Below are 22856 nucleotides of genomic sequence, written 5' to 3' on the forward strand. Positions count from 1 at the left end.
AAGGCTTTATTTTCTGTGATGTTAAACTGGAGTGCTCTGGAATTAACATCTGCGAGCTGAGAGAATGTCAGCCTGCTTTCAGGACTAGGAGGGTTGGGGCAGAATAGGATGACCTAGATAAGGTAGTTGTGTATGGTGACCAGTCTAATGAAACCTACAAAGTTGGAAACATTTATACTATATACCTTTGGTGCCAGTGCATGTCCCATAACCTGAATACTAAACTCCAGTCACTATACTAGAAAGTGCTCTTTCTGGATCAGGATTTGGAGCTGATCTTATTACAAAAGCAGTAAGTACATAAAACCAAGTAAGCTTTGAAGCATGAAGTTAAACTGGAATGCTCTGGAATTAACATTTGGAAGCTGACGGAATGTCAGCCAAAACTTCAGCTTTGCTGAATCCCCCATTTTCCTCTGGAAAATGTGGACCAGTAACACACATGGAGTCCTGGTGGAAATGATTAGAGCCAGAGCTTGGGGTCTGCGGTGTCGGGAGGTTGACATATCCGGGCACTGATGCCACTCCCTCTGGCTGACCTCAGCTGTTCTTTTTGCTCACCATTGATGAGGAGATTGTGGCACTGGTAGCTTAGAGGAGTGAGCACAATTCATGCCCGAGAGGCTCTCCACTCCTTTGGGTGAGGGATGCTGTAGGATTGAGCATGGGTGTGTGTGATTTCTTTTCCTTCTCAATTGAAGAGGGTTTTCATTTCCAGCTCAAGTGTTATTTTTGAAAGAAGGGATCGTGGAAGAACAAGTGTTTGTTATTGTGACAGCACAGAGCGTTCTGTGAAGCTCCCTGTAAAACCACCTTGAGTACTTTGCCCTAGGTTGAAGGGTTCATTTCCATTGGTCCTAACCTCATGCTGCTCTCAGTTTTGCCAGGCTGAGTAACACAGGGTTTTTCTCTGCAGGGGTAGACTACTTTTTTTCTGAGAGGGTGTTCTCACAGTATTTGCCCCTTCTAGCCCATACTGGACTATCTTCTTTTGAAAGCCTAGGGCTGTGTAGTGTTTTTTTGTTGTTGTCTTTGTCATTTTGTTGTTGGTGGTGGTTGTTTGGTATCCTTTATGATGTCAGGCAAACACATCGTGTAACAAACACTTAAGAACCTGCTATGTAGCAGCCACTGTGTTGGGTGACAGAGATGCCACAGTGGGTCAGTCATCATCCTTGCCCTTGTGCGGTTGACAGTATACAGTGCAAGAAGGCATTAAACTAGGAATTACCCCATAAGGATTTAATTGTACTTAGGATATGTCCTGAAGGGAAAGTAGAGGGTGCTGTGTACAACAAGGGACTTAACCTAATCAGAAGGGATAGAGGGCTGGGGGCAATCAGGGAAAGTCCAGCATTTAACCTGAAACCTGAAGGATGATCATTAGGAGCTGCTCAGGCCAAGAACGTGGTAAAAGGGGCAAAGGGAGAAGCATGGGCAAAGGTGCTTAGACAGGTTGGAGTGTAGCAACTTTGGGGAAGGAAGAAGGCCCCTGAGGCTGGAGCAGAGTGAGCAGTGGAAGGCTGTGCTGTATGGGTGAGCCTGGAGAGATCATGTCACGTAGGGCCTTGCAGGCCTTGTCCAGCATATGGAGTTTTATTCTAAGCAGGGTGAGAAGCCATTGAGGAGTTCCAAATAGGTAAATGATACTCAATTTCTGTTTTTAAGAGATCACCGTGTCTGCAGTGTGGAGAACAGAAAATGGCTCCTGTCTGACCTGGGGAAGCTGCTCTATGGGATTTCAGTGAACCAAGAATATGGCCCTACTGATGTTTCTCACCATTGCCCTCTACCTTTGCCAGATAGCTAACCCCAAGGCAACAGTACAGCAAAGGTGGGGCCAGGTGGCTTGGGGAAAGGCCCTCTTTTGTCAGCCCTAGCTGTTGGCAGGCAGGCCCAATATGCTGTGGTTCTAGGTACAGTAATTCACAAGCCTCTGCTGTGTGTGAACCAACTTGGTTTCTTAAACTCTTCCCTTTTGTTCCAGACAGGTACCTTTCCTGGAACCTTTGGGGATGGGGTGGGGTGGGGGGTGCAGGGAGGGTGAAGACTCTTGCCAGCCCCCTAAAGACAACCCCCTGAGCTGGAGATGCTCCCCAGTCGTTGCCATCCTGGAGAAGAAGAGCCAGTTGCCAGCGATGTCCCATGTTCAGCAGGGCATCAGCCTTGCTTGGGTTCTACTGATGCTTCTGTACTGCCACCACCATTTGCCAGTCTGCTTCTGTGCCCACAGCCTGACTGGGGAGAGAGGGTGTTGAATACCTCAAGTCAGCCCCCATCTGGGTGTTCTTTCTGCCTTGGGAAAGGACTGCTTTGACATGTTCCCCAGAAGGAGTTGGCACATGGCGATTTTTAATTTGAGGCAAGTGAGGGGAGACTGACGTTGAGAAAAACAAACCCCAAGCCTCCACTGAAATCATTGCTGACACATGCTTCGGATTGACCTTTTCTCCTGTAAAAGCTTTGCTGTGCTCCTTGCCATCTGTTCTAGGGTTTTGAAAATGTTTGTTCCTTCTGAAACTTTTGGCAGAGTTGTCTTCAATGTGAATAAATTGTGGATGGGTGATTGTGAGCCTCTTGGTCGTCATTCCCTGACGGAGCTCACAGACACTGCAGACAGACAGTGCACCCAAGTTCTCACCGTGGGGAGGACTCTCCCACCTGACCAGCAAGAGAGGCAGAGCTGCGGGCAGCCCCCTCTTGCCTTTCACTATGTCGTTTCTCTTATCCCCTGAGAGTGGAGATGTTCCTGCACGGTCAGCTGCTGGAGGAAGGGGACAGCCACTTGAGAGGATGGACCAGGAATTGGTACTCCTGGAGCCTAGCCTGGCCATGCCACTAGGTGGCAGAACTAGAGAGGCCACTTAGCCTTTTGTCTGTGCCTCAGTTTCCCAGTCGGTCAAGTGGAGGTTGTAATACATGTCCTGCTTACTTCACAGGCTCTTGTAAAGCGGTGCTGTCTAGCTCAGTCCTAACCTGAAGATACGTTTTCCTTAACATGCATGGGGTTTAAGAGATTTTTATTAATGAAAGTTTGTTGGCCAGGCACAATGGCTCACACCTATAATCCTAGCACTTTGGGAGGTCAAGCCAAGAGGATTGCTTGAGCCCAGGAGTTCAAGACCAGACTGAGCAACTTAGCAAAACCCTCATCTCTACAAAATATTAAAAAATTAGCTGATTGTGATGGTGTGCACCTGTAGTCCCAGGTACTCGGGAGGCTGAGGCCGGAGCGTCGCTTGAGCCCAGCTGTTTGAGGCTGCAGTGAGCTATGATGATGCCACTACACTCTAGCCTGGGTGACAGAGCAAGACCCTGTTTCAAAAAAAAGAAAGAAGAAATAAAAAAAAAAGTTTGCTGCCTGGATTTTAAAATCAGGAGATTTCACCTAAAAATCTACCTTCTTTTTGAAAGCAAAAGATTAGCAACTCTTAGCCCACTTTCCTCCATGGCAATGATTGGCTGGCATTGAGGAGTGGCTGCCCCATGAGCAGGGGCTTGCCCTTTCTGGTTGCCACAGTCCCCACCCCTCCACATGATCTCCCTGATGTGAGTCTGTGTCGTTGGACTCCTTCCATACATTTTGTTATATCTGACTGTTTCACTCCTTTATGTGACCTGTCTGGTCCCTTAAGGCATATGAGTTTTTGCCCTTGATCTCGAGAAGATATTCCAGATTTAGAACTTTGTAAGTAAGGTGTCATACAAATATAAAGGGTTTTTTGGTTGTTGTGTTTGTTTGTTTGTTTTTTTGGTGAGGGGGAAGGAGGGAACACCTTTATTGTCATTATCTCCTTTGTGCTAGGTGCTTTGCTTGTCATTTGATCTTCCCCAAAGCTTTGAGGCAGATCTCAGCTGGCCTTGACAGGTGAGAGGACAGCCTCAGGGAGATTGTAGTTTGTCTGAACCAGGGTTTGAACCTAACTTGTTGTACTCTAAAGGAATAGTACATTGTCTCAAGGTAAAGTAGATGTAGCGATGTAGCCCCCTCCCCAGAAGCTGCCTGTACACCTTTATATCTACGGTAGGCTGTTTGCATGACTTGCAGTGGTGTAGTCCTTTTGTCTTTACAAAATAGTTTTACATAGAGGTACAGAATATTCTTTGGGTACTCTTTTTTTTTTCTTTTGAGACAGGGTCTTGTTCTGTCTGCTGGGCGATAGCGCAGTGGTGCTATCATAGCTCACTGCACCCTAAAACTCCTGGGTTCAGGTGATCCTCCTGCCTCAGCCTCTTGAGTAGCTTGGACTACGGGTGTGCACCACCACACTCGGCTAAATTTTCTATTTTTTGTAGAGACGGGGTCTCACTCTTGCTCAGGTTGTTCTCAAACTCCTGGCTTCAAGTCATTCTCCTGCCTTGGGTAATTTTTTTCCTCCTTTAGAGCAGAGTTTCCCTTTTTTTCTAGAATCTTTTCCAAAATTACTATTACACAGACAAAAGTGGAGCTGCTTTGTTTGAAGATGGGAAGGAAGCTGTGGGCAGAACCCTACCCTCATTAAGTGGAAGTCACTTTTTCCTGACATGGCCACTGAAGCACCTTCTGTAATCCTAGTTTTTTTTATTTTAAATACCAATAATATTTAGTCTACTGAATATTTATTTTAAATACTACTAATAATTTAGTCTTAATTTCTGCAGATGAGGAAATGGAGGCCAAAGAGGTCCAGTCACGTGTCCGGTGTTGCCCTTTCATTGACATCTCTCGGGTAAATTCCATTTTAACTGGCTTCTCTGATTGTTTAGAAAAGCTTCAGAAGACTGTTTTATGGTCATTTTCTCTTCCTCAGATAATTCAAAGGGAAACTGCATTAAGTAAGCAGTATTCACTGAATTTAACATTATTTTAAAAGAGATACAAAGAGTTTGTAGGCAGGCAAGGGGACAAAGAGCAGAAAATGGGCCTGGATGAGGTTTTTCTCCTTTTGGTATTCTCTGCCTCCTTTGGTTTATGTCTTCTTTCCATCTCAGACAAGTGGAAGCCATTCCTAAAGGTGTAGACAGGACTTATGTTAGGAAATGAGGTTTCTTGTTACCTGCAAGAAATACACAGGTGGCAGATTTCAGTGCTAGAATCTAGGCCCGATTTTAAAATATCCAGCAAAACCTCTTTGGCAGCAAATCCAGAAAGCTGTCTCAGCATCATGATGGGCTTCTTTGTCTCATATCCCTGGTCTAATCACTCTCATTGTCTGCCCAGCTGTTTCCCATCACTGCTCAGATAATCCGTTTGGTGTTTTTCTTCTCTTTCCGCTTACCTTACCTCTCCCTCCCTCACTTTTCCTTGCTAAGTGGAAGTCACTGGTGTCCTGATTCATTCAGAACAGCCCCTGGGGCCTGGCACCATCTAGCATGATTCAGTATTTGATTCAGAGCCAGAAGATGTACTACTTCTTCCAGAGCCCGACTGCTGATGTCAGATATCCTGATGAGACTCCTGAGGAGACTTTGTTTATCTTCGTCTTTAAAAAGTTTCATTTGAAGACTGTGATCTCTCATTGATGTCGGAACTGAAAGAGATTTTAGGATTTATATAATACCTCCCTCTGTGTATTACAGATTCTCACTCACCTTCTCCTAACAGAAAACTAGGCACTTGTGCCCTCTTCGCTTATTTGAGAGGTAGAAGTCAAAGTTATCTCAGCAGTTTCCTTGGTGACTCCATGATCCTGTGCTTTTATCAGGAAAACGATGGGAAGCAGCTAATCCTAGGAGTTTAAATGATGAAGGATCTATACGGAAATGCAAATTAAAACCACAACAAGGTATCGCTGCACACCTGCTAGGATGGCTAAAGTGAAAAAGACCTACCATACCAGCTGTTGGTGAGGATGCAGAACATCCAGAACTTTCATCTGTGGGTTATTGGGAGTATAAAATAGTATGACTGTGGAGAACTGTTTGGCAGTTTCTTATAAAGTAGAACATTCGCTTGCTATATGACCCAACAGCTCCATTCTTAGGTATATGCCTACGAGAAACAATTACCTATGTCTGTAATAAAAGACTTCTATATGAGTGTTTAATTCATAATAGCCAAAAGCTAGAAACAATGCAAATGTCCTTCAACAGGTGAACAGATAACCTAATTGTGGAATATGTATGCAAAGAAATACTAGTTGACAAAAAAAAAACTACTGATACATATAACAATGAGGATGGATCTCAGAAATATTATGGTCTGAATGAAAGAAGCCTGACCAAAAGAGTATATGCTGTATGATTCTATTTATTCTAGAGCAAGCAAAACTGTAGGGATGGAAAGCAGATCCGAAGTTATGTGGGGTGGTCTGCGGGAGGAGGGAAGATTGCCTACAAAGGGGCATGAATAACTGTTTGCAGTGATGAATTGGTTATGGTGAAGGTTTTAAGAGTATGTACAGTTGTATAAGCTCACCAAACTGGTCCATTGTATTACATGTAAAGTTGATTTTAAAAGAAAATTTAAAAAGATGAGGGATCTAGTCAGAATTCTCCCACTAACTATTTCATACTTCCATGTGTTCTTGTGAAAGGAACTTAGTCTCTTTACATCTTTTCCTATTGGGAAAATGGGAACGATTAGTTGCTCACCTACCTCATTCAGTTATTGTGAAAATATAAATGAAATGGTTTACTTTGAAATGCCTTTAGAATAAATCATGTACAAATGCTGTGTAGAGGGAATAGTCCATAAACTCCTCTTGAGGGAAGAAAGGCAAGAACTGCGATAACCAATGTATAAGCTAATATATGTATATTTTGGTGTTTATTTGCAAGTCATCTTTTAACTTTGTGGAATGTGGGCTGTGACACTTCCCCCCTTTGGCCATCAGTAAATGAAGGGGTGAGACCAGGTCAGAGGTAGGAAAACTGGAGGATCAGAGATTCTCTAAAGCTTTTCAGATGTGGTTTCTTTAGCCTCTACAGTGTAGCCTGTCCAGGGTTAATATAAAATGTGACTTGTTGCCAGTGTCTAAATCTGGAGATTTCACATAAAATTTTGGGTTTCCAGCTTATCTTTAGAAATTAGCAGATTTGACAAAACGAGGCCCGTGTTCCCACATGGCAACAGTGATCTGGAGTTGCATAGTACTCGTCCCTTTACATGGGCCAGACACGTTAGTTTCCCATAGTCTCCACTACTCTCTTTAGCCTTTTCTGTCCTCTGTGAAAACATGAAGAGGAGGATTAGCTTATTATTGATTGCTTTACTGTGTGTTAGACGTTGTTCTACAGCATGACCAGTGGCGAACCAAACAGACAACATCGCTAACCTTATGGCAAGTTGTAAATACCCATCCACATCTCCATCAACAATTAGGGGAAGAAAATTAGACCAATGATCCTATATATTTTAGGGAAAATGGGAGAAAGCATGTTTCCTGTGGAAGTAAAAACAAATCCCTACATATTTAATAGGAAAAATGTGTCTGTGTGAAAATTATCCTGCCTACTTCACTTGCTTGCTTCACATAATAGATCAGATCCTTTTTCTCTTTGTGATTCAATAAATTTGTGGATGAAATTATTTTAGTGTTTCAAAAAAATGCTAGTAGGCAGAAGGACTGGTGCATGCTACTGAATGTCAGATTTTTCTTACTTCTGTCCAAACCATCCCCAGTTCAGCTTTATACTTTTCCATTTAATCAAGATTTGGGATGCAAATCAGTCTGAAATAAGCTTCTCTGCTGATAGCCTTCTTCCGTAATAGCCTGAACTCTTTTTAGCTGTGGCTGAGAATCTTATCACCCTGATCTGTGTGTTAGGCATGGACCTGTGCTCAAGAAGTATCTTGACTGGTGCTGTCTTCCCTCTGCCTTCTAATCTAGTAGTTTACATCTACATTTGCTCCACTGCACAGGGATAGTGGCCGGCATCTTTGTACTGACAAAACTTGTTAGGGTTGGATTTTGATATCATAATTTAAATGCTTCTCATCTGCACATAAGCCCTTTTATAGGTATAGATGCTTAATAACATGGCTTCATCTATGTTAGGCATATTGATTTGTTGCTTTGCTTTTAAATTTACTGTGGTCATAGGCTTTGAGAATCCGGCCTGGCTCTTCTCAACCAGTTACACTGGCTAGATTGTGTGGTAGGCGACTGACCCATTTCTTTAGTCCTGGCTGGAAAGATCATCTTGCTACCTGGCAAAGAAAACTACACTGCTCCCATCTGGTGGTAGTTATCTCAAATTGCAGCATCATCAACCTTCTGAAAAAACTGCCTTGTCCTTTAGTGGTGCCAGGCATCACGGAACTGTAGGAAATACCTATTTCCAACTTTTGTTCTGCAGCAAAGTCAGATATCTCCTTACTATCTAGAGGGCTATTACAGGGATTTTTTTTTTTTTACTATGATAAGTGAAATGGAAAGAATTTTTTTTGGACAATCAAGAGTGACACCTCTCCGGGTTCTGCCCAGAACTAGCCATGGACTCCTGAGCCTCACTTGGTTTCTCCACCCATTAAAGCAAAATGCTTGGACTTAATGCTCTCTAGGGGTGTTACGGGTGCAAAGTCTGTAGTTCTATGATGTTTTTAAAAATTCAAAATATCTGTAAAATGAATACTCACCTGGACTATTTATAAAATAATTATGAATGTACATAAAAGTTTTATAATTTATACTATCATTTTCCCAATTCTAATTAAATCATAAGATAATATCATGGATTTAAATAACTTCTGGGGAAATAAAAAGAAAAGATAAATACCACTGCACTAAATGTGCATATTTATTACAAGACAAATTCTGATACCCTAAAAAGTAAAATGTGAATTGATAATTGAGCAGTGTAAGTGGACTTTAAAGTATTACAATAAAATGGAAAATATTATTGAGGTATAAAGATTAGAGAGATGACAATTAAAATTAAAGATTGTATGGTAAGGGCCAGGCGTAGTGGCTCATACCTGTAATCCTCTCACTTTGGGAGACCGAGGCGGGAGGATTGCTTGAGGCCAGGAGTTCAAGACCAATCTGATCAAGAAGGAGACCTTGTCTCTACAAAAAATAGAAAAATTAGTCCCAGCTACTTAGGAGGCTGAGGCAGGAGGATCACCTGAGCCCAGGAGTTTGAGGTTGCAGTGAGCTATGATGAGGCTACTGCACTCTAGCCTGGGTGACAGAGTGAGACCCTGTCTCAAAAAAAAAAAAAAAAGATTGGTAAATTTTAGTGTTTATCTGCATACTAAAGAAGAACATAGTGACAGGAAACATACAAACATAACAGTCTCTGGCAAATCATCATCGCATATTTGGAACATTTGAGCCCATTAAAAATATTTTTTATACAGAATTATATGTGTATTTTATGAAAACATGTAGCAGTGCTTAATGATAAGGCTCTTTTTGGTTGCAAGGAGCAGAAACCTACGCAAGCTAACTTGAAAAAGAGCTCATAACACTGTAAAGATACAACATGAAATGCCATGGACACCAACAGACAGGTACTGAAGTGCTGTTGAGTTTCAGGGAATTAGAACGGCACAGTCAGGACCCAGGTCTTATTTCTCAGAGGCCTGAGGCCTCTATAATGGCTGCTTATTGATCCGTATCAATTTTATGTGTAGCTGCTAGCCCCAGTATTATAATGCATCATAAGCTCCACTCAGGTTCCCATACTGATGACTTCCCTCTGTGTTTATCTCTATCCAATTAGTGACCACCTCTGTACAAAAATAGCCTAGTGATTTTTTTTTTTTTTTTTTGCTGCACAGGGTCAATGGATGGGATATTCAAACTAAATGATGGTGGTCTCATAGGCAGGCAGATGGACTGGACAGTCCAACTGCTGCTTATTCCAAAGTGTTCGACTTTGATAGCTTTGCCTCACCATATCTGTATAACCCCTCTTTCTCTTAACAATGGTATTGAACACCTCATACCGTGCTTTGGAAGTGAGGTTGAGGCTAGGAGTTCTAAGAATTTGTGGAACACTGAGATATAGCAAATTTGCAGCATTTGAGAATTACTGTTAGAGTCATATAAATTTCTGTTAATGAATTGTGAAATGTCTTTTAGAGAAAGGTCAGTGCAGATGTTAAAAAGTCTGCTCAATAATTGAGTCATACTTGTCTAGAGTCTGCTGTGTAGTATAGCACTTTTGTACCTGTGTCTGGTATCTTTTCAATAGCTCATGAGGTAGGGAGGGCAGGTGGAATCTTCAGGGTGTATTGCCAGATTTGGAAGGGTGGAGTGAGGAAGGATGAGAAGAAGAGAAGGAGATTTTTGAAATTAATTGAACCATTCATAATAGCAATTATTGAAATAATTTCCTAGCCTCTCATTTATGAGGGAAAGAGTGCTGGACATATGTTTTTTAAAAAGTCCTTGATTTGAATCGAATCTCTTTGAGCCTCTGTTTTCTTTAGCTGGTAATTATTGTTTTAAAGGGAAAAATAATACCCAACCTCACAAAATTGTGATAAGAATTAAACAAGAGCATCAAAGTGCCTAGGACAGTTGTTGGAATGTAGTTGGGTCATTTTCTTCTGTTTATTTGTAGGTTCTTTGGAAGATAATTTCTGTTCTTCCAGCATCCTGAGATACCTGTTCAGGAACAGTTTCTCTGACTCTTGCCACCTAATCCCACAAATAATATCTCTGAATTCTGAAAATCTAAGCATGCCTTCTAGCCCTAATGGCTGGCTGACAGTGGCATCAGTACCATTAACAGTGACAGCAGCAACCTGCAGTCACCATGGTCATCGGACCGACATTTTGAACATGACTGAAAAGAACTTGTGTGTGTTTCTCTCATAGGTGGATTTGCCATCGTATTTCTGGTGAGGACAAGCAATGGGATGAAATGTGCCTTGAAACGCATGTTTGTCAACAATGAGCATGATCTCCAGGTGTGCAAGAGAGAAATCCAGATAATGGTAAGGTCGCCCCCCCGGACTTGAGACTGTTTCAAATTGAGGCAGAGATTGTGCCCCCTCGTAAGAAAGCCACGGATGGCTTGTTCCCTTCCCTGAGATGGCAGAGAGGCCTCTGGACAAGATGGGACTGAGCAGCCATGGGATACAAGGCACTGCTCCTGTCTGGTCACCCTCAGTGGGAGGGTGGAGGAGAAAGGAGCATATTGAGAAAACTGACCAATTTTTAGGGTGGAGAAATAGTTTTGAGAATTGGGAAAAGCTTCTTAACTTGGTTCCCCAAAATTAACTGCCGCATTTAATACGGAAAGCCTAGTTTACAATGAGCCTCCTCCTCTGGTCTTGTCTCTGCCAGTTACCAATCCCCAGTCCCAGTTTTCAACCCTTCTGGGCTCTTCAATAATTCTGTGAACATATCCTTACCTGACTTTATATTTTTACATATAGTTCTTTCTACCTGGAATGCTCTCTCTGTTTTTTGGCCCAGAAACCTAGGCCAAAATCTAGAAACCTCATAAATACTCCATGATTCCATTTGTACAAGTCCAAGAACAGGCAAATTTGATCCTTGGAGATAGGAATCAGAAAGGGGTTATCTGGGTGTGGGAAACTGACTAGAAAGGGTAATATGGGAACTTTCTAAGCCATGGAAATGTTCCATGTGTTGTTTTGGATAGTGGTTGCACAGGAGTGTCCAATTATTAAAACTCAATTGAACACCTTAAGATCTGTGCATTTTATTATATGTTAATTATACCTTAATTTTTAAAAACTTACTAATTTTTCAAGATTCACATTTATATTATGTTTAAAGAAAGAGTTCCTATGTGTTTAGGTATACATGCTGAAATATGTATTCAGGAGGTAATATGATGTCTTGAACAGTGAGTGGGTTCAGAAGGGAAAGAGTTAGTTGATGATGATGAAAGCAGCAAAGTATATGGGAGTTTGTTAGAGTAGTATTTTACTTTTACCTCTGTTTGACATTATGCATAATAAAAATCTTTAAATGTATAGTCTTTTATCCCTTTGTGTTTCCATGGTACTTTTGTTTATACCTGCTATGTTGTAAGAAATTCTGCCATCAGAAAGTAAGTTATTTATAATTAGAAACTTTGTTCTTTGACACACTGCTTGACATAGAGTAAGTGCTTAATCAACTTTGGGTGAAATGAATATTTGAATAATGATAATAGCAGATATACACATTCACCTAGAGATGATGATTCCTTCGTGCCCTGGATTCGATGCTTTTGTAGAGAGCAGAAAGAGATCCAAAAAAAGGGTCGGGGTGTTGTTGTAGGGATTCCACCAGGCTTTGTTGCCCTTCCAGTGGCTGCTCAGAGTAACTAGTTGTACTGCAGCTGAGGTACTGAAAGAACTCAGGATTTTAGAGTACCTGGTACTATGGATTCCAGAGAGCTGAAAAGATTTGGGGAGGAACTGTCAGCACTTCAAAACAACCAACCAACTCCCAAGGCTCATATGCACACAGTCGAGACCACATGGATTTGTCTGCAAGGCACCAGTGTCTTTTTTTTTTTTTTTTTTTGTTATAGCACAACTTATATATTTCAAATGGACAAAAAATTAGTATTATTTACAGTATCTTAAGATAAATTGCCTTTGAGTGGGAGCTTCCTTTCCAGTACTTTGAGGTCTACAAGACGTATCTAGAAAATTTACTACTGTGGAAAATGAAGACTGCTTAAATCGAATGGGGGGAAGGGGAAGGGCCTATGGTTTTTCTTTTTGATTAATTGCTGTAACACTGTCCTTCAGGTGGCTGAGGGAGTTTCATATTTTCTTTAGACATCATTAGGCGCCAAAGCTCTTGCAGGACAACTTTGATGCTATATGAATTCTGCCATTTTGCTAGCACTGATATGGCTCTTGGATCCACCACTCCATTAGAACTATTAACTCCATTCATATTAATTTTTGTTACAAATCTTACAAAGGGGGGTGCTTCTGGGTATTTAGGTCCACATTCTATTTTAAGGCTGTATATTCGGTTTTCATAAATCGTCCGAGCCTGTGGTGGCTGCCATCTTGCGTCGCTGTCGCTCGAAGGCCGGCCCCTAAGGCACCAGTGTCTTCCCACTCCCCTGCACACAGCTCCAGACTCCCGTTCTTGCGATATCCCTTCATACACCCTGTGGGTTTTCTGGGTGCTTCTCGTGACTCTTCTTCCTTTCTCCTTGCCCTATACTTGCTCAGCTCTCACACACCTTGTTTCCTGTCTTTCCTTCTGCTATTTCCTCTACCTGGAATGCCCTTCTCATTCATTTACTTGTGTTACAGAAGCAATCCCATTCTTCCACTTTCTCCTACCCATTTAGAAAAAACATTTGAGAGCTTACTTTGTGCTAGGCAGGCATCGTAGTGGAGATACTTAAGAAGCATAAGCCCATTAGGAGCTCACAAATTAATGGGTTTAATTAGAAGTTAAATTACATGGGTTCAAGTTCTGGCCCAATTATGTATTAGCTGTGAGAGTTTTGTTTTGTTTTTAATTTAATTTATATTTTTTCGAAGCTCAAATATTCAAATAGGTGAACTAAGCCTGTTATAAAAAACATCAATGGCAAGGGGAACTCTTATGCCATTTCAAGGTCCCAGGGGCAACCACTGAAGGTGATTCTTTTGATATGTTTCTAAATAACATGCTTATAATGCTAGTTCTTGATTTCCTTCCCTTTTAGGCATTATCTCCTGTGGGAAGTAAAGATTTAGCTCTCTTTTATCCCCTCTCTTTTATCCCTCTCCCCAAATACTTGCATTATTCTCATCCCGCATTCTTCCAAAATACCAGTAAGTTTTGGCAATATGTTGGTTATATTAATATTAGTTTTTACACGATGTAAGAAAACTATTCCTACTGAGTCTCCTGGTGGACTCTGATTACTATGTCTTTCCCATATAACTCTGTTTTCCGTAGAATTAATAATTGTCTTCTCCCCCCCCTTTTGGTCTGAGTTTAACCCCAAACTCTCCCTAGGTTGTGTAAATCATTTTTTTAAATCTTTTTAGATGCATTTACTATTGTCTGCTTTATCATCTTCAAGATTTCTCCCTCAATCTTCTGATTTGATGGGTCTGGGCTGGTTGCTCTCTAGGGTTAATTTACAATCTTATTTTGGAATTTCCCAATCATTCCCTTCTTTGCCTCTCTTTTTTTCTTTTGAGACAGGGTCTTGCTCTGTTGCCCAGGCTGGAGTGCAGTGGTGCAATCATAGCTCACTGCAACCTCAAACTCCTGGACTCAAATGATTCTCCTGCCTCAGCCTCCTGAGTAGCTGTGACTACAGGTGCATACCACCATGCCTAGCTAATTTTTTTGCTTTTTGTAAAGAGAGAGTCTCACTATGGTTGCTCAGGCTGTACTCAAACTCCTGGCCTCAAGCGATCCTCTCACCTTGGCCTACCAAAGTGCTGGGATTACAGGCGTGAGCCACTGTGCCCAACCTGCCTCTTCTTTATTAGAACCTGTGACTTCTCTTTGTTTACTTCCTCATTTTGTTGGAGCTGATTCTCCAGTAGCTTCCTGATATATGGTAGGTAAATTTTTGAGAATTTTCCGATCTGGAAGTGTCTTTATTCTATGCTCATGCGTATCATAGTTTGAGTACATAGTTCTGGATTGGAAATCATTGCGTTCAGATTTTTGAGAACATTGCTCTTCTGTATTTTAGCTTTCAGTGTTGCCCTTGGGAAATCCTAAGTCATTCTAATGCCTGGTACTTTGGGAGTGACCCATATTCTTTCTCTAGAAATTTAGAAATTTTCTCAGTGTTTCTAGTGTTTGGAAATTTCTTGGTACACCTTGGTGTGTGCATGCATTATTTATTATGTTAGGTGTTTGGTGGTCCCTTTTAATCTAGAAACCCAAATCCTTGCATTCTGGGGAATTTTTTAGTTTGTCTTATTTGATGGTTTTCTTTTGTCTCCTTGTTTTCTGAAATTCCCATTATTTGGATGTTGGCTGTCCTGAATTGATTTTCTCATTTTCTTGTTTTCTCTCTTCTATTTTTCATTTTTCTGTCCTTTTGCTCTACATTCCAGCAGATTTCCTCAGCTATATATTCCAACCATCTTGTTAAATTTTATTTACCAGACTTTTAAATTTCTAAGACCTTTTTTTTTGTTTTTAATTTTGATGAAGTCCAGTTTATCAGGTTTTTCTTTTTATGGATTGTGTTTTGGTGTCAAGTCTAAGAAATCTTTGCCCAGCTTTTGATTTTGAAGATTTTCTCCTATTTAAAAAACAAGTTCTATAGTTTTACATTTTGCATTTAAGACCATGATCCATTTTGAATTGATTTTTTAGTATGGTGTGATTTAGTTTGTGGGTCATTTTTTTACATTTAGATATCTCATTGCTCTAGCACCATTTCTTGTAAAGGCCATCTTTCCTCCATTGAATATTTTTGTTAAAAATCAATTGGACTTAGTTGTGAGGGTCCATTTCCAGACCCTTCCCTATTCTCTATTCTGTTCCACTGATCTATGTTCCTATCCCTCCACCAGTGCCACACAGCCTTGATTACTATAGCTACATAATAAGTCTTGAAATCAGACTGATTCCTCCCACTGCTTTTTAAAATTTTTTCTATCATTTTTAATCTGAGGTCCTAGTGATGTTTTTAAGCCCCCTAAGCTCAGACTTCTGTCAGATAGAACCCATAACCCCAGCTCTATCTTTTTCGGAGATTATAAGAATTGTGAAGGGAATTGGAAGAACATGCTAAGGCTTATATGTTAATAATCAAAGAAGCAGATTCCTCTCTGTGCTGTTGGGGAAGGGTGAGCATATTGCACCCAAATGCAAGGAGAACTGTTAGTGATTTCACTAGAGTAGTTTCACATTTTGTTTTGATAAACACTGTCTACTATTTACTAGAGGCTGGTATGAGTCCTTTGATACATCTGGGCTATATGCTCTGACAGAATGAATGGGATTCTGATTTCTGATGGACAGTGGAGGGTGGGTTCTCTCGACTTTTGATTCCTGTTCCTGAGGGCAGGAAGAGATTAATTATCTTCAGATTTAAAGAGGTAAGAGCAGTGATAGGAAATAACTAAAGCCCAAGATGTGTCAAGTGCTGTTGTGTGTTCACATCTCCTGGCCCAGATGGATTCCATCCTCACTGAGCTTGGTATTGAGGACACTAGGCTGCTACCAGTGATATTTGAGGACTTGCCTAGAACAGAAGAGAGATCAGATGATTCAAGGCAGGCAAATGTTTTCATATTCCAAAAAGGGAGGAAGGTAGATGCTGTACAGTAGGGAGCTCAGGATTGATCTGAGATAAGAATCTGGAACAGATTATTTAAAGAGATGCTTTAATGCTGCTGTCTTTTGTATAAGAAAGTGTATATATGTACATAATACATGTTGTTTGAATTTGCCTGAAAAAATGCTGGGAGGGTGAAAAAGAGTAAGCATAAAAGTGGTTCCCTATAGGGGATGGTGACTAGAGTAGAAAATAATCATCTAATATTTTGTACTCTATGAATGTTAATATATTGCCCCCTTTTTTTTGAGACAGAGTCTCACTCTGTCACCCCGACTAAAGTGCAGTGATGTAATCATATTAATAGCTCACTACAACCTTGAACTCCTGGACTCAAGCAATCCTCCTGCCTCAGCCTCCTGAGTAGCTGGGACTACAAGCACACACCACCACACCGGCTACCATATATATATATATATATATTTTTTTTTTTTTTTTAGCTGTCCATATAATTTCTTTCTATTTTTTTAGAGGCGGTGTCTCGCTCTTGCTCAGGCTGGTCTTGAACTCCTGACCTCAAGCGATCCTCCCACCTCAGCCTCCCAGAGTGCTGGGATTACAGGCATAAGCCACTGCACCTGGCCTTACCCATTTTTTTAAAAATTACATTTTAGGCTGTTTTGTAGTCACTTAGATGATTAAGCAGGGATCCAAAGAACCTTCGGGTTCAGTAAGAACAAGCCATGTCATATCAATATCTCATCCTCCTTTGGGAAGGTTTCTGGATAGGGAGCTAAGGGGGATGCAGTAGATCCGCGTCTGTGGATTTTGGCCAGTTGTTTGGATGAGGATACCACAAGACATCTGTGAGCAAAGTGGAGAGTCCAGGATGGATGCTAGTACAGTTAGATGTAATTGCTACTGGTTATAAAGGTTTCTGATTAATGGTTTGACATTATAATAGTATGGAGGAACTTCCTACGAAAAAAATCACTGTGGCTTACTATTGGCTTTATGTTATTTTACATTTATGAATAATTTGGCTAATGAAATAGAAGGTATGCTTATCAATTATGTACCTGATATAAAATAAAGTTGGAAGGTATAACAACTACATTAAATGATAGAATTAGGATCCAAAATGATTCATACACATTAGGGCAGTGGGCTGATTCTAATGAGTTGAAATAACAAGGTAAGATCATATACTTGGAATGTTATTTTATTTTAATCAACTTTATAAGCATAATTCTGGAGAGGCAGAGATTAAAAGCAGCATGAGTGGAAAAAAGTCTTAGGTATTTAAGTGGTCAGTTAATTCAGCATGCATATATAATATGATGTGGCTGCCAAAAGAAAAAAGAATGTAATTTTTGGCTACATTAATAGATTTATAGAAGGTGGTAGTGCTAGTCTACTCTGCCCAAGTCAGACCAGTTTCCTGGGGCTGTTCTTACAAAAAGAATATAGCAAAACAAAGCACATAAATGTGGAAGCAGCCAATATGGTCTTAAAAATCATGTGAGAGGAAGTGGAGATGTTTAACATAGAGACAAGAAGGCTTAGTCTAAATAATGTATTTTACCTGTGGGAAAATAGACTGTACTTGCTAATTTTGCTCTAGAGAGGACAGTCTAGAAAGTCAGTAGGTAGAATTTTCCAGATAAATATAAGGAAGAACTGTCTAACAGTGAGGACTGTCTGTAGATGGGCTCAGGGCCTAAGGAAGTGGCATTATTCTAAGAGAGCAGCTTGTCAAAAGGCTAGAGCAAGGATTCAGATATGGGCTGCCTGGTTGCTCTAGATCAATGCTACTCAAAGGATCTTTGGTTTTTTTGCTTTTCTCCTCCTGTGTGTTTACTTTTTATAAAATTTTATTTTCCTCCCAGCCTGTCATATTATTTTTTGTGTGTATAAGTTGAGATAAATTTCATATACCGTAAAATTCACCCTTTAAAAGCATATGGTTGGCTGGGCACGGTGGCTCACGCCTGTAATCCTAGCACTCTGGGAGGCCAAGGTGGGAGGATTGCTTGAGGCCAGGAGTTTGAGACCAGCCTGAGCAACATAGTAAGACTCCATCTCTACAAAAAATAGAAAAATTAGCCAAGCATGGTGGCACATACCTGTAGTCCCAGCTACTTGGGAGGCTGGGGCAGGAGGATTGCTGGAGCCCAGGAGTTTGAGGTTGCAGTGAGCTATTCTGCACATTTCATATAAATGGACTCATGCAATATGTGACCTCTTTTGTCTGACTTTTTTCACTTAGTGTAATGTTTTCAAAGTTCATCCATGTTGTAGCATGTATCAGTACTTCATTCCTTTTTATGGCTGTGTGATATTCTATTGTACGAACGTACCATTTTTCTGTTCATCAGTTGATGGGCATTTTGGTGGTTTTCACTTTTTGGCTATTATGAATAATGCTGCTAAGAACATTTATGTATAGATTTCTAAGTGGACATAATACTTACACATCTGTTGAGTGAAATTCTCTTGGGTGAAATAGGAGTGAAATTACTGGGTCATATGGTAACTTTACTTTTTGAGGAACTTCCAGACTGTTTTGGCAGCTATATCATTTTAAATTCCCACCAATAATATGTGAGGGCTCTAATTTTCACACCCTTGCCAACATTTTTTTATTATTTATGTTGTTGATTATAGCCATCCTAGTGGGTGTGAAGTGGTTGGTATCTCATTGTGATTTTGATTTGCATTTTCCTAGTGATTGATGATGTTGAGCATCTATTCATGTGCTTATCAGCCATTTGTGTATGTTCTGTGGAAAAATGTCTATTTGGATCCTTTGCCAATTTTTACATTGGGTTTTTTGTCTTTTGTTGTTGAATTGTAAGAGTTCTTTACATATTCTGGATACTAAATCCTTATCAGATACATGATTTATAAATATTTTCTTTCATTTTATATGCTATGTTTTGACTTTCATAGTAGTGTTGTTTGAAACACAAGTTTTTGATTTTGATGAAATACAATTTGTTTACTTTTTCCTTGATTGCCTGTGCCTAGTGTCATATCTAAGAACCCACTGCTTTATCCAAAATCATGAGGATTTCCACATAAATTTTCTTTGAAGAATTTTTAGGTCTTTGATCCATTTTAGTTAATTTTTGTATACAGTGTGAGGTAGGGATCCAAATTCATTCTTTTGTGTGTGGATATCTGCTTGTCTCAGCACTACTTTTTGAAAAGACCATTCTTTGCCCATTGAGTTGTCTTGGCACCCTTATCAAAAATTAATTTATTATAAATGTCTGGATGTTACTAAAAGGCTCTTGTACCAGAATATAAATCAATGAACTACTTCCCTCCCAGGTAAAATCTAGCTAGGGAAAAAAAAATATTAGCTTAGTGATTTGATTGATTTATGTCCTGGAGCAAGTTTCTTATCTCCTTACAGACTGGTAACAGTTTATTAGCTAGAAGATGTCTGTGGACCACACTTTGAAGGCCACTGCTCTAGATCCTTGCTACTTTAAGTGCCACTGACCAGCAGCATAAGTACACATCTAGTCGAAATCTCAGGCCCTATCTCAGGCCTCCTGGGTTAGAATCTGCTTGTTTACAGGATCCCCAGGTGATTGATATGCATATTAAAGTTTGATCAGCACTGCTCTAGATTCAGACTCTAAATGACTTTTAAGGATCTATTCAGTAAGTACAGGATTAATTAACAAGTAAGACTTGAGAAAGGGAGAATAAAGACGGGTGTAGGGAAAAGAAAAATAATCTGGAACTCTTATGCAGCAAAAGTCCAAAAGGTTCTTTGATAGAACTCCAGGGCTAGCCTAGATCTTAAAGTGCTTTTAATTTTCCTACTGCACTGGGCTTGATAGTTTTGTTTGCTGTAAATAACTCCTCTTGAAGAGAGTTATAAAGGAAATTCAGGGTTACAGGGAAAAAAGGAGAAGGAAATAGAAAAGCAGAAGATGACATTTACAACACAACCTTGGGAGAAATAATCTAATTCCAGGCCTTAGAACTGCTTTCCTTCATCTTTTAAGTTAAGAAGCTGAAATTGCTTAAGAGAGTCTGTGGAAGCATAGTGTGATTCCAGAATTAGGCAGCAATGGTGCCGAATCATAAAATCTGAAAATTATTGAACATTTGAATGGAGGGTCAAAGCAGGTAAAGATACATCTTCGGAAACTCACTGTCTGCAAATGCAAGCACTGTTAGCATCAGGAATTTGCATGCTGAAATTCCAAAGGATGGGTGGCCTTCCTTGGGAAGTTCATTATTTATAATGCTCATTTTTACTGTGTTTGAGATGAGTAACATGTTATTGATATGCTATTTTAGAATGCTATCTCTGTTTTCTTGAATGTATATACAAAGGTTTTCATAGATATGCTTAGGAATTGAGTCCTCAGTTTTTTTCATAAAGCCTTAAGGTTCTTAACTAGGAATTCTCCTATCACAGGAATTTTGAGGCTAAGGATAGTACTGTGCTATAAGCACCATTACTTATAACCCCAGATAAACTTAGAATTTATGATAATCCATAGGGTATGGGTTGAAGGCCTGGTTTTCAACAATGGTAGTTTTCTTCATGTTTTTATGAGAAAGGCTTTTCAGTGCTATAAGCAGTTGAATATGAAAGTTAATAAGCTAACTACAAACCATTTAAAATATCTAATAAAGCAGATCTTCTAATAACAATAAAGTTTGTCAGCACTTTATTAATGTTGTTTAATGTTAGTTTAAAAATAAGGTTTAAAATGGCAACAAAAACTCTTTAAACTGATAACTGATTAAATTGTGTAGTGGGAATTGATGTGATCTGTAGTTTAAATGAATATTCCCCACTCCGCTGAAAATCACATTTTGACTTATAGTCATCATAATCTTGATACTCCAAATAACCGTTGTAGGCAAGGACAGCAAAACATCTTCCCCACATCCTACCTGTTTTTGAGTAAGCAGGTGGTAGCCGAGGTATTCCCCACGTGGCTTCCATTCTCTACCTCTGCATCCGTTTCTGTTCTGCAAACCTGGGGCTGGTCTTTTTACCAATGCTAGAGGAAAGCTTGGCCATCATCTGGCCTGTTGCTGCTGAGAGCTGTTCAATTTGTGGCAGGATTTTCTCTTGACCTAGCACTCTGAGAGGCCGAGGTGGGAGGATTGCTTGAGCTCGAAAGTTCGAGACTAGCCTGAGCAAAGGTGAGATCCCGTCTATACCAAAAAGAAAGGAAAAAAACCCAGCCAGGTGTTGCAGTTTGCCTGTAGTCCCAGTTGCCTGGGAGGCTGAGGCAGAAGGATCACTTGAGCCCAGGAGTTGGAGGTTGCAGTGAGCTACAATGATGCCACTGCACTCTATCCAAGGTGACAGAGGGAGACTCTGTCCCAACAAAAACAAACGAGGCAGCTGAACACCTCTCTTCACAACCCCCCTAAAAAAAAAATTAAAATTAAAAAAAATATTTTCTTTTGACCTTTTCTACATTTCATAGCCATTCAAAGAGATCTCTATCAGTTAATAAACTAGTGGGGTTTTACTCCAAAATCTGAGATGTTCCTACATTATTAAGTCATTAAAGGTAAATGCCATTGTCTCCCTCCAAGGAGGGGCTCTTTTCTGCTTGGACATATCTCAGGATCTCTGCAGAAGACAAAATGAACTACACTTTGGACTTGAACTGTTTAGCAGGCATCGTTGCAAACTGCAAGGTATCATCTGCAGATGTTAATTATCCAGTTTTGGTCCTTTGATGGCTCTTGAACTGTTCTTAGCTTGTCTTAGTCCATTCATGCTACTATAACAAAATACCCAAAACTAGGTAATTTATAAAAACCAGAAATTTATTTTCTTACTCTCTGGAGGCTGGAAAGTCCAAGATCAAAGCACCAGCATGTTTGGTGTCTGGTAAGGGCCTGGTCTCTGCTTCCATGATGGCACCTTGAATGCTGCTTTCTGCACATGGTGGAAGGCGGAAGGACAAAAGGCCCTAGCTAGTTCCCTCCTAAAGGCTCCACCTTTTAATACTGTTGCATTGGGGATTTAAGTTTCGACATGAATTTTAGAGGGGACACAAACCTTCAAACCATAGCATGGTTTCACCAAATTTTTTTTCTTTCTTCCAGATGCTTTATTATTCCTCTTGGGATGAAACAAACTCAGAGACAACATTGCTGATTCTTTTTCAAATAGCTAAATATACAGACATTGGTGTTTCGTTCCTCCTTGTAGACATTTGGAGGACGTGATATCTGCTTTATTTTGGTTTCAAAGAGCTTCTTTCCAATTCTTCCTACTTGCAGGAATGTGTGAATGGAAACAAGTTCTAGAAGGGCTGATGATGAGATGGAAAACCAGAGGAAAGAATAGGCCACTGAAACATGAGCCCTCAAATCCCTTTCTGTTTGGGAAAAACTTGAACTCTAGAAACGGCTTTCTGGCTTCATCATCGTCCTTATCTATTACACGAAGCAAACGCTTTAAGCCTTTTATCTCATCAAGCTTCTTTGTCCTTCCTGTACATTTCAAAGATGACCTTGTTCTCTACCAACACCAAAATAATAGATCTGAACTCACTTGAATTCCCTTTTTCTAAAGCCTTAAACCAATATGCACATTCATCCTTGCCTCCTTCCTGCTTGCCAGGAAAAAAATGTTACTCTGAGACCAGTCCCTTTAACAGTACTCTAACTCCCCGCCGTCTATCTACAGGACCTTATTCCATCAATTGTCCTCATCCTCTCTTGAATCTTAAAGCTTTCTTCTCCTGGCC

The 22856-nt window shown here is 40.2% G+C and overlaps 1 protein-coding gene and 1 pseudogene across 1 annotated transcript in view; one reads left to right on the forward strand and one right to left on the reverse strand.

The window, feature by feature from the left end:
* The window catches only part of AAK1 (AP2 associated kinase 1), a 150900-nt gene that overhangs the window by 63661 nt on the left and 64383 nt on the right, over nt 1–22856 (forward strand). Inside the window, exon 3 of the mRNA XM_069494053.1 lies at nt 10752–10870. Coding sequence (XP_069350154.1) covers nt 10752–10870 — 119 coding nt within the window. The remainder of the gene's footprint in view (nt 1–10751; nt 10871–22856) is intronic.
* Nucleotides 12624–21166, reverse strand: LOC138400066 (ubiquitin-conjugating enzyme E2 variant 1 pseudogene; annotated as a pseudogene).

Source organism: Eulemur rufifrons, chromosome 19 (genome assembly GCF_041146395.1).
Source record: "Eulemur rufifrons isolate Redbay chromosome 19, OSU_ERuf_1, whole genome shotgun sequence".
NCBI classification, from domain to species: Eukaryota; Metazoa; Chordata; class Mammalia; order Primates; family Lemuridae; genus Eulemur; species Eulemur rufifrons.